Genomic DNA, 17,553 nt, shown 5'->3' with positions numbered 1-17,553 from the left:
TGATTAATTATTTCGTACCATAGGCACATTTGCTCAGCTTAAACCGTAACATTTTCCTTTTTACTCCCTTTTCTTTATTTTGTGATTCATTTACACAAGGCGACCTCCCGTCGGCGGGTTATCTTCCGCACAGGTGTCGGGGTACAAAATCAGGTGTGAGTGAAAATTACCAAGATAACAAAGCGCTGTGAATAGAGTTTGTTAGCTCTAAACTGCAATTTACCCGTCTGTTTAAACTACCCTGGTTATCCATGTTATACGAGTGGGGTTTGTGACCCCTAATTGCAGTTTTCACGGTGGTATAATATTTATACATGATAAAATACAGTCAAAATAAAAAAGGAAGTTTAATTAAAAACGTCTCCAACAGTAAATGACTAGATCTGTGTGAAAAAATAAACGAATGTATATTTTAGGTCCATTTTTTGTCAAACGCAGAAGGAAGATGCGATTTTCTTTAAAAGTCAATGTTAAGATTTTTTTCTTTATAGTACAGTGTTTTTTTTTTTGAAATTCTTTTTTTTTGATTGTCTCAAAGTTTAAAACCTGTCAAAATATTTAACATTTCAAAAAAGGTTTTCATAAAAAAACATTCAATGTAAATTAAAGAAGTCCTAACACGTTAGCTTTTTTTTCCTGGCTTGATATTTTTATTTATAAATGTTTCTTTTCTCTGAAATGTATTGAATCCATCAATCAGTCAACTCTTCATCTCGAGTTCAATACTAATCGGCCCTGTCCCATTCTGCGACAACATATTTGATGTTGCTCCGAACAATGAGAGTACGTGATTTGTCGCAAATTGAGGCATTAGCTCGATTATACGATTTTAAATCCTCAATGATTCATGATAAACTATATCAAAATGTGTGTCGATTTTACCCCTCATCACTCTTTTACAATGCCATCCCGATAGAGCGGCAGAAAAAATGAGGAGTCGCACAATAGCTCCTCCGGCGACCGTTTATTTAGGAAATCGTAAAAATTGTTAAGAATAGTACTAAAATAAGTAGGGTTCACTGGAAAGGTTGAACGGCAGCTGAGATACTTTATGGCAGTCGAAATATAAAGCCTATAGACCAAGAAGCAAAATGTTCCATATTTTGTTGAAATTCTAAACTATCAAAAGACAACCAGAAATATTTTGTAGTAAGTTGAAGGTTGTGATTGTCTCTTTCGTATTTTGAAGTTAAATTACAGTGACACAAGTAATCTGTTCCTTAGAAATATGTATAATATATGTAATATAATTATGTTTTGTAAGATGACATTTTTGTACGAAATAAACTATGTTCTTTTCTGTAAAAGGTGTAATTTGGAGTACAACATACTGGTTTTTGATATGATTTGGTTTGAATTGTTGATTCTATGCAATTATAAAGATAAATGTATAAAGATAATAAGAAAATAATGTAGAAAAATATTTTAACGTAAAAAAGTATCATATTTTATAAACAGTGTAATAATTGTTGCAATAAAAGTAGATTATGTACTGATGTATTTGTTAAATAAAGTGGTAGAAAGGAAATCAAGTGAGGTTCAAAGGCATAAAAACATAAAATTTTGAAAATCGTACAAATATCAATTTTATAAGCACTTAAAATGAAAAACTCTGCAAAGGATAACAGAGAAATATACTAAGTCGATTTTTGTGCGATTCTTAAAAAGGCTTTGTAACGATTTACAGCTTTTGGTCATTTTGCACAATAAAAAGAATTATTCTGAAGAAAAAAAAACGGTGTGAAGGAATGATATAATAATTTGCATACACGTTATTGGTACAGACCTTCATGTAAAAAACAAAACTTCAGTGGAGTCAATTTAAATGCTCAATGTTGACTTAAAAACACATATTTTTATGATTTTATATTCTAATTTTTTTCTTTTGCTTATGAGATGTTTTTTTTTCTCTCAACAAAAGCATGATAAAATTATGATTAACAACCAGACAATTAAGAATTCAGAGTAGATGACGATATCAAATCAAATTTTGTCAACTTTAGAATTAATTGTTAATGAGGCAAATAAGGTAAATAATTTATCAGTTTCTAAAAAATAAGCCGTCGATCTAAAAAACGAATTTTTCTTAATAATAAATATTGGTAAAGATAATTTCAATACGCACGAAAAACATTGTGAAATATATTCTTGTAGGTTTTTTTTCCATGTTTACTCAGTATAAAGTACTGTCTGAATATTACACCTATTTATGAAGAAAGGTAGCTCGGGGAAAAGGAAATAGCAAAAAAAAAAAATGAAGAAAAAAAGAGATTTAATTTGATTACGGTTTACATAGTTGAAAGTCATATGACAAATTAATCAAGTGTATTAAATGGCGCAAAACATATCATTATGTAAGTACAGGCTCCTGACAGGCAACAGAATGTCAAGTTCGAATCAATTTCATATTTATCAGAAACCAATGAGCTATTTGACTGATAATCCACATTGATTTCCGATTGAAATTTTTGTCCCAAAAGCGCATCATTTTGTTACGAGTTCCTTCTACTGGCAATTAATTAGCTAACTTACTGATTAGGCATGGAAAAGTCGAAGTTTCGTTAAATTATCAATAACTTTTGTGACTTACTTTAATTTGCCATTCAAAATCTAACAGTAACGACAGTAACAACGTGAAAAATGCAAATATTCAACCCGAAAACAAATAGTCGGTCTATGAAAAATTATTAAAATTATCAGCACTACGAACACAATTCCATGGTATTTGTTATATTGTATAATTCGAATGCTGTGTCGCTAGGAGAGTAATAGAAAACCTGAGAAAAAAATGACAAGTATTTACTTAAGACAAATAGCTAAAATGGAAAAAAATGTGTCTATTAAAACGACACTGCGGTAGTTCAAAATGGTATACGCATTGTCTGAAATTCAATGATTGCAATTCAAATAAAACTCTTATAAAATCAAAAATATTGGACGCAGCGCTTTTAATACGGTTAATTTCAGTCAAAGAATAACAAAACTCTGCATCTTGGTTAATTTTCAAACAAATCTCCCGTGAAGTTATTAAAAATTCATCAATGGAAGGCGTTTACTGGGCGGTCACGCCGTCTTAAACGAGCGGTTTATAAATAAGCCAATGACAGCTCTTTGTTTACATTAGCAGCCAATCGTATGTTTATAAATAGATTCCCGCTGAGTAAGAACGCCCACGTGAGCTGAAGAAGAAAACTGTTCTCCGTCCCTGTCTTATCCGGTACATCCGCTCACTACCCGTCCATTATATATTTAAAACAAAACACTTTATGAAAAAGTCAGATAATTTATTTAATTGAGATTATCCGAGTATCCTTTTGACAAGCGTCAGTTGAAATTGGAAATTCACTGGGACATGAAATTAAAACTCGAATGTAGCACACAGGTGTGCGTTTCAAGTGTTCAAATTACACACGGTTTGATAAGTAATTCATATAACGGGGGATCGTAATAAAATCCTAAAATCCAATTCATTATTGAAGTTTTCACACTTAGAATATATTTGAAGAAAAAATGAATTAATTTAGCTCGCATAAGAATCAGTGAGAAAGTGTTTCTTCTTCTACTGTCTACAGGATATGTCTATGTTTTCATCAAATAATTTGAAATGAAGAACTTTTATAACAATAAACATAAGTATTCCAAATCGAGTAAAAAATATCCAGCAATCTTTCTTGGAAGGAAATAGAATAGTGCAAGAATCGAAGTGAACTGAAAGACTGAATTTGTAAAAGTGACGCACTCCGTTTATAAGAGTGAAAGTGTGACTTTTATAAAAGAAACAAGTTTACTTTGGCGTGTTTCTGCAACGCGAACGTGCCGAATCAGTTAGCTGTGATCCTCCATTGGGCTGACGTTATCAACTAGAACTTCAGGAGCGAAACGGTTACGGAGTCTTTTCTAAACAAGTTCTCCTTTACAGAACGTGCCTGTTTGACGGTTAGGGAATTTCAACTTGATTCACAGACCCAAGACAAAACGTGCCGTCGATTGGAACTAAGCGACTTAACGTGAGATCAGAATTGTAGAAAATGAATTGACACCCAGTTATTACTGTTGATACGTGTTGTTTTGGTGTTTCTTAAATTTGATTTATTGGACCTTGTTATGTAAGGTAAGTGGTGTTTTTATTGTTAAATAAGGGAAAGGCATGCGCAGAATAATTATTTGTCAGTTACAACTTTGTCGTAGAACTTCATTAACTGTTTTATTTATTTTGAGGGAAAAAAACAAATCTTAAGTTTTTCTTATCACACCTGGGTAAACAGGTTGTTTGACGATAAATCAGACTTTCATTTTTAAATTGGTAATTACAAAATGAACAAAATTTATTAAAACCGAAATGTAAACATTGATTACCGAGGATTATAACCTAATAAATTTAAATGATTTCCATTAACTCTTTACGTAAACCTAATCTGCTAGTTTCTATTTAATTTATTATGTTATATGTTATATTTTCTTTGAAGGAGTTTCAGGTAGGGACATAACGCGTACAAACATTTATAAAATTAAGTGAATATTAGTTTGACAATAAATTCTATGTCGAAAGAATTGACCCTTAGGTCAACATTTTCCTTATATATCGAAATACTTTAATACAAACTCCTGTAAGTAAAAGTATATGTAATTTCATTTCATATTTCTAATAAGATGAAGTATAAATAATAATAATAATAATAATAATAATAATAATAATAATAACAACAACAACAATAATAATGATAATGATAATGAAAACAACAACAACAACATGATTTTTGATTGCAATAATGATGATAAGAGCAATAATGAAGAAAAGTTAGATGATAATAATGATTAAAAAAGCACAAAACCCCAACTATAATTATAATAATTGATGATGATGATGATGATGATGATGATGATGATGATGATGATGATGATGATGATGATGATGATGATGATGGAGGGTAACATAAGAATGAAGAAATATAACTTCAGTTTCTTGTATGAGATGGATGTTGTTTTGTTTTTTGTTTTGTTTTTTAAAACTTCGGTGTGTGATCATTATTAACTTTTAATATACAAATTCTGGTGAAGTTACATTATTTTTAATTATATACATGATCAATTATTTTGTTCAAAAGAAATGTTCTGTTCTGTTAAAAAGAACATAAACAAAAAGGCTGTCCAAACAATACTTTATATAGATAAATTAGAGTTTGACATTTAAACTTTTACAAAATTTGCAAAACATATTATGTGTTCTTAATAAACAAAGAACAACAAGTGGCTTTTTAGCCCCTCGCCTTCTAGCGGCAACTTATTTAACCTAGCGACCAGTGCACACCAAGATCAGCCAGCACATCCGTGCCGTTTGGTCACAACCTGCACTGTTCAGTCAGTGTACTTATTTTGAAAATTTCCCTAAAAATGATGAATGGTTTAGTCGAGATTGAAAGATGGGATAGTCCATTTTAGCTATTTAGTTTAGTTAGGGTTGATATACTATTTAATCTACCAAACCCTATCCTTTGATGTCACCGGCAAATGTCATTCTAAATCGGACATTCACTCAGTTCAATTAGGATTCAATTTCACCCTTTTATATAATGTTTGGATATCCCTTTTTGTAAAGGAAGATTGTATTTGTTCAGAATACAGTAACCTTAAACTTAACAGATCTTTTAAAATATAATCTTTTTGTAAATCACTTTATTAAGTTTTTCATTCTAACTACAAATAAATGCTTCAATTTTACAACTTAAAAAACTTCAAAAAGTAGACCATCTTTTAAAAAAACACACACACACACAAATCGAAACAGACCAAATAGCAGTTTATTAATACTCAAGCCGTAATAAGAAATTTATATGTATATAAATATTCAAATACCCATGTATAAACATTTCAAAATATACCGAAAGTGATCACACTTGCCTAAATAGTAAAAGTACATGTATATACAGTCTTTAGAATAATATTCAAATTTACATATGAAATAAGTTTCCTCGTAACAACTTTTTGCAATATTTTACTTGGCTATTATAATTGTTTGTCTTTTGTTTTTCTTTCTTTCTTTTTTGCATGTCTATGAATTTAAAAATACAAATTTAAATTAATGTCTTTGCATAATAATAATAATAATAATAATAATAATAATAATAATAATAATAATAATAATAATAATAATAATAAAATAGAACAGAAGAAACAGCTTAAGGTATGATAATAATATCATTAGAATTCTAAACAATAACAACATTTTTTTAAAGTTTGCAGTCATACTGTCTTTCGAAAATAATTGTTTTATGGAAATTTGGGGTTTTCTACAAGTAAAGCACATTCATAATATCTTTTTTCAATGTAATACCATATGTTTCATAAAAATTATTACATGTTTCATTTTTGTGTGTTAAACCTTAGCGTTTAGAATTTTTACCATACTGCTCTTTAAAAAAAAACATCTTAGATTTTTCGTGAACATTGTATTAGTCCGTTCTAAGCTCTTAAACGAAATTTTATTTGATATCATTAAAGTGATTTATTACATCTTGACCGAAAATTAATTTTCTGTCACGTGACACAATGGTCTCTAAAGACGACAGGACCTTTAAAGAATATGATGACATGTAGGATTAAAATGCAACACTAACTCTGATTAATTTTCGTTGAATAATAATTCTCTTTTTTTTTTTTAGAAAACATATGTCGCATGTGAAACAAGCTTTGCCGCCTTTTTCTGACCGTCTGCGAAATTAAGATACTTATATTGAGAATAAATTTTCTACTATTTTCATATATAATTTTATTTTTGTGACAGTCGAATATTATTTCATAACTTTTTATTTATATTTTTTTTCAATGAACGAGACTTAGTGTTACAAGTAAATATCAAATCTAAAGGCAGTTTCTTTTAGCTATGTTTACTGTATAATTATAAGCCTGATCAACGCGCCAAAATATTTTCTCATAGCATTCTACAGTTTTTTATCAGGCTTTAAGTTATAGCATTGACAAAATATAAAGTTGATGTATAATATAAAAAAAAACAGGACCTAATTTCGGCAGATTTTTATTTCGTCTACAATACGGTAGTTTCTGAAAGATGAGCCTCGGACCGATGATGCATTAAATACATAAGTACCTCACAGGTGTGCGAATTTTCCGTAACATTTTTTCTTTTCATATGATAAACATAATCTGAAGCTGACACGGGCACTATTGGTAATGTTGACAAAAAGTAGATAATACGACCGCAGAGAAATTATGTTAACACCGGGCCGCAATGATTTGGTTAGGATTTGAAATTAATTAGGATTAGAATATGAATTGCATGATGTGAATGGTGAATTTAAATTCAACAAACGCGACAATATTTGAGAATATTTGCCTTAACAAAAATTAATGATGACACGACTTAATTTTTTGTATATATATGTCGGCGAGATTAATTATTTAATAGCGAATAGTCATAAATTTAGAAGAATGACAAAGTTGCAGATTAAATTCTGATGTTAAATGTTAGATTTAACTTTCTATGAATTTGCCGAAAAATATAAAAAATCATATTTTTTAATGAAAATAATAAAAGAGATCGCCGTTTAACATTAACCAAAAGTGGCTAACGTCCATTATAGAAATGCTTGGTTTTCTTTTACGTAATAAAGTCTAGACATGGTGAATCTAATTTTAGACAATGTAATGAATGAATAGCTTGTCGCTCGTGCCAGTCATGGCACGCGGCACGTACTTGTGTATTGCACGCAACATGTCTTAGATTCGGCCAGCATGCGGTCACAGACTATAATAGGTACCTAACGTATATATAATTATCAACTCGCGTCTATGTCTCCCTTGTTTTATTTCAAATGTTAATAAACGTCATATTCATTATAATAATCTTATATGTACTGAAAATTATCCGCTGGTTATTGCTGCATAGGATTTGGATTTCAAGTAAGACTCTTTTGTAAATATATGGTTGACTTTTTTATCATAACTAGAATAATGTACTCCAAAATTATTGTTTAATAAATTAGATTGTGGAATTTTCAAAAATATTTTCAAAATATAATTTTGATAACATTGATTTTATTAAATTTTACTAATTAAAGATAAAGCTATCACAGCGTTTGAAAATGATGCTGATTATGAAAAACATTTTACAACCATTATATAATTTATTGATATAATAAAAATATGACTGAATAATTAAGATAAAAATATAAATATATCTTGTTGGAGACATCATCTTTTTTAGTCATAATATGTATTGGTGCCATAAAAATGAAAATCAGACAATCTAAAATATCTTCTATGAAAATAGACTATGAGTTTTGGTTCATTTTTTTTAAATTTATTTTTGATTATTATTGTTCATTGTTTTGCTTCACATGATGTTAACTTTCTGTATCAGGTCGTTTGCCTTTTATTAATTATATATATTTTTTGTGCAATGAATGACACAATCTATAAATAAATAAATAAATAAATAAATAAATAAATAAATAAATAAATAAATAAATAAATAAATAAATAAATAAATAAAATTTGTACAGACTACACAAAAATGTTGGACAATGTATTCTTGTTTTTCCTCATATAAATTAAGACTGGCCTTCTGTCGTCATTATTAATTCCTGGTATATTTAATGTAAAATATCTATTAGAGTAGTATGAAGAAAATAACTAAGAATTATGAATTAATGACGATGACCGGGCGTTTTTCTCTGCCAATGATATCACAAGGTTCTTTTAATTTAACAATGATAGCCCTCTATAGGAAACGTCTGAAATGCTGAAACCGATTTTACGCTAGACCGCAATAACTTATAGAAATTCTTAAACAGTTGTTAAGAGCCTCTTGAAAGCGGCGTAACTCTTCAGTTCGTTTTTTTCTTATTTTGCAATAATTATAAGTTATTATTTTTATTTTTAAATGAAATGAAAAACAAACAAACGCCTCGAGAGTTTATAAAAGAACGCTATTTATCATTTCATTAACACAATCTTGTCACTTTCTCTATCACTCAAAACAAGATAACGCGCAACAATTGCTGAACATACACAATGATTATCTCCCTTTATCACCGATTACGTCCCTTTATTGTGTTAAAATCGCCGCCTTTAGTAGATTTGTTTAATAAGCTTAAAATGATTAACCGAGCACTTTGCATGTATATATGAAAAGATCAGTAACCCAATATTTTGTTTGATAACTTTACGGACAATAAATAATGCGTGATAGAAGAGCGCACTGGACATGGTAAAACATCAAAGAGGCCGACCGAGATGATACCTGTCCTAATATTTGCGATAGCTCCTGGATTATAAACGTATAATGCTAGATATGAAAACAATACCGTAACTTTCTCTATGATATCCCTGTTTATTATGCGTCTTCTCACGGTGTAATGTTTACAGAAAAGCTTAAAAAGTCACTTTCAATAAAAATTGCATACATCTTTTCTCACAGACCGTGAAACGTATGTTGAATTGTTATTTGAACATTACAAAATATAATATCGTGATTGGCATAAAATGAGAAAAGAAAACACACAAAACAAACAAATAAAAACATACTCACTTGGATAAAACAAACAATAAACGAATTTCACTGATACTCATTTATACACAAATAAACCTAAAATAAGGAAAGCATATATGTCATTAATCCAAAATAACAAAAAATGCAACAACTCTAAAGAAAAAAGAGAAACAAATGAAAATATAAGTTAACAGTCACAACCACAGGTGGCAGTATCAGTGTTTGGACACCCCTCCCCTATCTGCCCCTTGACCCTGCTGCAACCCTGAAAAAATAATAATTCAACACTCTAAGGCTTACTATAACATACCAAATACAAAACCACCAATAAAATTATAAAAAAAATCCACTATCAAAATTATATTTATATATCGGTTGTTTTTGCCACGTGTGGTCACAACGCTTAAAATGTGAAACACGTGAACATTTAAGTCAACGGTAAAACGCTTAAAATGTAGAACACGTGAACATTTAGGTCCAATGGTACAACGCTTTAAACGCGAAACACGTAAACATTTAAGTTCAATGGTACAATGCTTAAAATGTGAAAACATAAAAGCTCATTGATAGAACGCTTAAAATGGGAAAAATATATAGGTTAAATGGTAAGCAAATGAAATTATAAAGTTCAATGTACACCGCTTGAAATATGTTAGAAATTTATATGAAGTTCAATGCTTAAACGCGTAAGAATGTGGAACAAATGGAAATATAGAATTCAATGTTACAACAATTAAAATGTGAAATCTGAGACAAAAAAAAACAAAAACATTTTTGTCCCAGGTGAAACGAATATTAAGTTCAAATTTTTGCAACGCTTATACATGTGAAACAAATGAAATGTAAAGTTTAATGTTGCAACGCTTATACTTGAAACAAATGAATTATACACGATTGTATAAAGTTCAATGGTACAACTCTTAAATTTGAAACAAATGAAATAAATAAAGTTGAATGTGCAACGCTAAAAATATGAAATAAAATGAAATATAAAGTTCAATATTACAACTCTCAAAATATGAAATAAAATGAAATATAGAGTTCAATGTTACAACTCTCAAAATATGAAATAAAATGAAATATGGAGTTCATTGTACAACGCTAAAAATGAAATGTGAAACAAATGAAATATAAATTTCAATGTACAACGCTCAAAATGAAATGTGAAACAAATGAAATATAAAGTTCATTGTACAACGCTCAAAATGTGAAACAAATGAAATATAGAGTTCAATGTACAACGCTAAAAATAAAATGTGAAACAAATGAAATATAAAGTTCAATGTACAACGCTCAAAATGTGAAACAAATGAAATATAAAGTTTAATGTACAACGCTAAAAATAAAATGTGAAACAAATGAAATATAAAGTTCAATGTACAACGCTCAAAATGTGAAACAAATGAAATATAAAGTTTAATGTACAACGCTAAAAATAAAATGTGAAACAAATGAAATATAAAGTTCAATGTACAACGCTCAAAATGTGAAACAAATGAAATATAAAGTTCAATGTGAATGTGAAGATGTAGAACCACTTTAAAGGAGGTTACATAAGGGCTTATCAAATATTAATTAAAATCTCCTGATAAATGGCATTCTAGGAAAATACTCAAATCAAATCTAACACTGTCCTCATACGTGAGGTCAGTCGGCTCAATTTTCAGATTTTAATTACGACACATCGGTAGGGGTCGTTACGGTCAGTAAAAATTCCATTGCCATAGATACGACGTGAGAAAAGAACGTTCTGGCTGACCCCGGGGTTTGAGATTAATTGTTATCAAATAAATATGTATAACATTTGAGTACGTTTCACAATGATATTTTCGTATAGAATAGATAACAATGATAAAAGATGAGTTATGTAGAATAGTTTTGCCTCCTCTGAATTTGGTACCGTTTTCAATGCTTTAATTTATATGTCCTAAAATATTTAAATCATAGCAATCTGACAAACTCAAAAATGAAAAAAAAGGAATATCAGTTAATGGAAAATACGGCTAACTGCTAGTGATAGTAAACGGTGTATAAGATGACTGAAAAAAGATGAACGGTGGGGTGAAAAAAGTTATGAAAAATACAAATATTAAATATAACAAATAGCAAATTAAACAAGACAATAATGCATAAAAACACTACATTCGAAATTTTTATGTTTGTTGCAAAACATTGCATCGAATATGCACGCATTATAGTGTATGAAAATTACTGAAAATATCGTATATATTTTGCATTTATAAACTATAATCTATTATGAAATGGTATGCCAAGTTAAGAAATTAACTTTGGTTTCAAGTTAAGGCAAATAAAATAATGTATTTATTTTCAAACTGATCATTATGATGACTAATTTTTGATTAGTTACATAGTAATGTAGAAGTAACGCACCCAGAACGAATTTGCAATTAGCATTGAAATTGTATGATTCATTTTTCTTAGTCAGTAAATAAAACTAAAGCAACCGTTCTGATGTTTATCTAACAGAAGAGTTTGATGTAATTGTAAATGGTATGTTTTATGGATACTTATATTATTGTCAAATTTATATGAAGTTGATATTCAGTTCCTGCAAAGTATTGGATAATTAATTAATAAATCTAACTCGAAAAAGTGGTATCGGGCAATAAAGAGTGTCTTTAGATAAATAAAATAATAGAACTATCTTTTATAAAGATTTCAATCTATTAAAGCATGCAAGTCTTTTTGAATGTTATCAGTGAACATAATTTGAATTGGAATATTTTTTAAGCATTAATATTTTTTAAAGGGATTTCACTTAGTTTTTTTTTGACATGTCGGGCCAGCTCTTTTTTATATTTGTACACCATTTTGTGTAGGTTGGGGCGAATCATTTATGTGCAAAATTTTAGATTACTCGCTCATTCATTTTCTCCAGAACAATGATTTTACTTGTGCACAATGACTCATAATTTATCATATGTTTTTTCGTTTTAATTGCCCATTTGATCTATGCAAGAATTTTTAAAATTTATGTTTCTATCCTTTTGGACTTCAGTGGAGTTTCTTTAAACTAGTGTGTTTAACAATATCAATCATAATTTCTTAAGTTTAAGAATAAACTGAATTCAGATCTGGTTTTAATATTTATTCTGAAAATAAAAAAAAAAACATTTTGTACACTGTATTTTTCAAGTAGTAACTAACGTTTGATGATAATAATTGTGACGAGTTGACATCGCCAATAACGACTGTTATGCGTTTGTTATCAATTAACTTCTAATTACAAAGATTATAGAATATAGGAAATTTGTTCCTAATCACAGATGGACCGTTTATTTCTCGTGATAAGAGTCAAAGATAAGAATTAACTAGAGGAGCAAAAAGGTCATAATTGAACGTGATAAATTGAGGGAATTTTGATGAAAATTTGATTAATGGTAAGTGCGAATCATCGTGTTTTCATTAATAGTTAAAGATTCTATAAAGACCGGGAAAAACACGTTCTGTAATCTAAATGACGAGAAGTGATAAGCAGTAAACTGATTAGCGCCGGAAGTTTGAATTATGTGCAATGTAATTAGTAGTTTTGGGGGGAGTAATACTGGAAGAGCTCTGACATTACATCAGTCGGTTTTGCCTATTCTCGTTTTTTTTTAAATAAAAAAGACAATAAAAAGATGTCATTTTATGGCTGGAAGCATTTAATTGTAAATTGTTGTATAAAACTTGGGACATACTTTATTAGTTATCATGTTCCAGATAAAATTTTATTCCATCAAAATGATGTTGGTAAACACATGTATAACCTATATAATTATGAGCCGCGTCATGACAAAACCAACGTAATGCGTTTGCGACCAGCATGGATCCAGACCAGCCTGCGCATCCGCGCAGTCTGATCAGGATCCATGTTGTTCTCTATCAATTTCTCTACTTGTTATAGGGTTTGTAAGCGAACAGCATGGATCCTGATCAGACTGCGCGGATGCGCAGGCTGGTCTGGATCCATGCTGGTCGCAAACGCATTACTTTGGTTTTGCCATGACGCGGCTCATATCATTGTGAAACGGGAAATTGTATCGTTAATGGCACTCAAATTTTAATTAAACTGCCTCGGAAAATAATAAAAATTGTAACGATTTTAAGATACTCGGTTAGCTTTGCCTTTTTCTATTTCATTGTGGAATCAGGTAATGTATATATGTATTAGTTAGAGTTAGAAGTATCTATATTTTAACCGCAATATCTGGGTGCATTGTTGAAATAATGTCAGAGTCACTTGTTTGTTAAGTCCATCAAAACAATTTTTTGAAATTTAAGATTTCTATATATATATATTTATTAAAAAGGCATATAAATTGACTTATTAATGTATATGTAAATAAAATTTTATACACACCTAAACACAAAATATAAAGCATTTGTGGCAAGTACTTTTAACAGTGAATCATTTATATACCTCTATTTAAAAGAAAAACAAACAAACAATCATTAAATTTAGAATATAAGTTACATAGATGCTTCTAAAAAGTACAACATATAGCACATATAATTTTCGAAACGATTTACATAAAATAACTGGATCAAAAGATACATATATTTTCTTAGAGAAACTAGGCTAGTAAATAAATTCAACAAGTCTGAAAATAACAGTTACTTATGTGAAAGTTTAGACATTTAAAATACTTGCTTTAATCATATTATGAAGTTGTTAAAAAGGAGATGATAATTTAGAGAACATTTCTATTATCCAGTATATCTTATAGATCTAATAAAATAAAACGAAAAATATCAATTTATTATCTATTCAAGTTATGGCATTATGTTCAAAATTAATTTATGTTATAGTAAAAATTCAATGACCATATGAGTAAAATCTATATCAAATATTTTCAGCAAAACTTTCAACTATATTTATGGTTGAATATGCTTTATTTCAAATATATCACAGGAATGATTTATTTAACTGAATTGAGTATTGTTTTTAATTTACAGGCGGAACTTATATAAAATGAAGGATAAATCAAAGAACGCCGCACGTACACGGCGAGAGAAAGAAAATGCGGAGTTTTATGAACTGGCGAAAATGCTGCCCTTACCAACCGCCATAACTAGTCAGCTGGACAAAGCTTCAATAATCAGACTGTCTACAAGTTATCTTAAAATGAGGACAGTTTTCCCTGATGGTAAGTCTTTCGTGTTATCATAATTACTAATCCAAAATAAAGGTCACAGAAATAGTCAAGAGATAACACCAAAACATTTTATGAACAATTCAAAATATGTTTTTTTTTTTTTAATTATCAGATACACACTTTAAAAATGTGATACAATGTTTTAGAATTTCAATATAAGGAAGAAAATGATATTCGCATCGCAATACATTTCAGATCTGCTAAACTCGGTGAAAGTAAATAAAGAACCCGCATTTTACGACTTCCATTTATGTTGTTTTGATATTTTGCTGGAAAAAAACCCTTTCATTTCTCCTCAACTTTTGGTGGCATACGCCCTGTAGAAGGTTTGCAAACATTTTTAGTGTGATAAATCACAGAATTCATGATGAACTACCAGCAAACTGAGATTTAATACATGAATTCTGAAGGGTTTGTCTACATTTTAGACATTGCCAAGTTAATGATTACGTGCTATGTGGCCTAATTTTTAAATTTGAACATATTCACAAAATAAATAAATACAATCAAGTTGAACAAGTATTACGTCATTCCGTCTGCAATCAGACTTCCTGATATTATGTCACAAATGTTCATAGATGGTACGAAAAATTGATCTTACACATTTCAGTCTAATGTTGAAAATGTAGGGCCTTCTTAATTTCCATTTATATTTGTGTTCATTAAAATATGGAAATATTTACACAAGAGAATGATTAAGTTTACTTTAAACATTGAACGAGCAGTATATTTTGTCATTATTTGATCAATTCTTTCTTTAAATAGAAGTAAAAGCGTTCCAAGTTGCTTCTGAAGAAGTTGATGGGTTTATGAAGAACATTGTGCGAGAAAGCCATCTTGAAAAAACAAGAAAAAATGCACTTGATTTAATGTTGAATACATCCATAATGTTCTATCTTCTAATCGATCAAATTTATCAAACATTTTATTCCACTCAATGATTGAGCATCTTGCAAATGTATATAAACATTTATTGAATCATTAACCATACCAAATCTCATCATTTTTATCTTTATACCTATTCATCAAATTAAATTTATTCGTTTAAGTTTCTGGCATGTAGTCAATTACAAAAGATATACTGAAAACAACTTTAGCACATATGCCTTGTTTTATCCTAAAGTAAATTCTTGTTCACGAAAACTTGCCCTGCGTTTAGGTGTGTTCAGATCCAGCAAAGAACTTATTCCATTTGAGGAATTATCAAGCTAGCTTATAGAACATCGATTGTCCTGACAGCAGCCGTTCATGCTCATGAGGTTACTGATTTCCTTTTCTACATTAAGGAGGACATGTTACAATATGTCTGAATATGTGTGACAGAATACATTAAAACCCAACCAAATCAATTAATTGAGTTATTGTCTGAAAAACGTATTTTACATGTAACACTATTACCACTTTTTGTCTAAAACCAAAGCATTGTGAAAAAAGAACGTTTTTAAGAAGCTACCGGTATATGATACTATAGTTTGCATATTTACAGACATGCTCAAGTTTTCCTTTTACTAAGTAAATTACGGACATAAAATGTTGAGCACATATTTTACCATTAATGCAATTAATCTTGCTCTATTTCAGTTTAATTTCTTAAAAGTAATGTTGATTTCAAATATGACTTATTTTGATTTAAAATATGTTCATGTTTTTTTTCCCTCGTGATTTCTTTTCTTGAACTGCGCTTTTATTCCGGAAAGAACGCCATTACCATACAATATCTACCAAGAATGATAATGTTATTTTCAAGGCAAAGTTTCTGCTTTTATTCCTTCACCCTCTGTAACCTTTCTCCATCCCCTGATCACACTAGTGATGCCAGCGAGAGCATAAACAACTTAAAAATCTGAAATATATAAGAAATGGCGAATGAAACAAAACATCCTTACATATTTCTATAAAGCAAACTCACATGTAAGAACTTCACCAGGTGCCCAACACCCATTGACATACATCACCTTTTAAGTCCATCCTTTTGTTCGGATCACTATGAGAAAGCAATGTCTCTTTCAATAATTATACCGGACAATTGCCCAGATTCTTCAGCCTGATTAAAATCTTCAGATCCAATTGAGTTACTTTGAAAAGGCGTTTCAAAACTCGACGAGGCAAAAAGAACAGACACTAGTAAAATTCAAGTGTCACTGCAGAGAATAAAATACTAAACAAACATGCCTGCAACCCAAGAAGTTTTCTGCAAACATAATTATATTCACCAATATGCTGTTTCATATTTTTTAATCTTAAAGAACACGTGGTATATTAAAATTAGAAAATTCTTTAAAAGATTAGCATTGCATATTTGAGCGATATATACATGTATAGCATTTTATTTAACGAGAGAATAACGCTTGAAAATGCATAGAAGTCTGGATGGGTCAGTATATTGAAAAGAACACTCCCATAAAGCGATTGACCGCCAATTTAAAAGTTATAAATTCAAGAGGTCCTTCGATGCTTCAATATAATCAAATCACTGTCTATTTATCGAAATATGTGGATTTTGTCAGCTCAGATGTCCAAATATTGTTAAGAAATTTTACATCTATTATGTTTGTTCAGTTTAATTTGACAGGTAATAGACTTAAATATAAGAGTATGAATCAATAGATACAACAGTGCGCTGTTCAATAAAGACCAAACAGAAATGATAGAGTTTAATGTTCGCTAGTCCAATAATGTTCATATCACAAATGTTTATATAGCGGCTCTCAAAGGGGTATAAGCATGTAAATCGCGTGATTTACACATCAGATAGCTCGTAAATCACTGGATCACACTTACGGAACAAAAGTATTTACAAAACGGGTTATCTTTCACACCTGGTCCTATTCTATGTTGCTCATTAATTCTAAACTATACCATCGCGGTTGGTGGTGAATGCGTAAA

General features: G+C 29.7%; 1 protein-coding gene across 1 annotated transcript in view; it reads left to right on the top strand.

Annotated features, from left to right (window-relative positions):
* The first annotated feature begins 2,294 nt into the window (after positions 1 to 2,294).
* LOC132740977 (single-minded homolog 2-like) overlaps positions 2,295 to 17,553 on the top strand; it is a 42,008-nt gene continuing 26,749 nt past the window's right edge. The window contains exons 1-2 of the mRNA XM_060729043.1: positions 2,295 to 4,111; positions 14,468 to 14,658. Coding sequence (XP_060585026.1) covers positions 14,484 to 14,658 — 175 coding nt within the window. The 5' untranslated portion in view covers positions 2,295 to 4,111; positions 14,468 to 14,483. The remainder of the gene's footprint in view (positions 4,112 to 14,467; positions 14,659 to 17,553) is intronic.

The sequence above is a fragment of the Ruditapes philippinarum genome, unplaced genomic scaffold (genome assembly GCF_026571515.1).
Source record: "Ruditapes philippinarum isolate M1 unplaced genomic scaffold, ASM2657151v2 ctg411_1_1_1_1, whole genome shotgun sequence".
Lineage (NCBI taxonomy): Eukaryota > Metazoa > Mollusca > Bivalvia > Venerida > Veneridae > Ruditapes > Ruditapes philippinarum.
The sequence above is the reverse complement of the archived record's forward strand: the minus strand, read 5'-3'. Positions and strand labels throughout refer to the sequence as shown.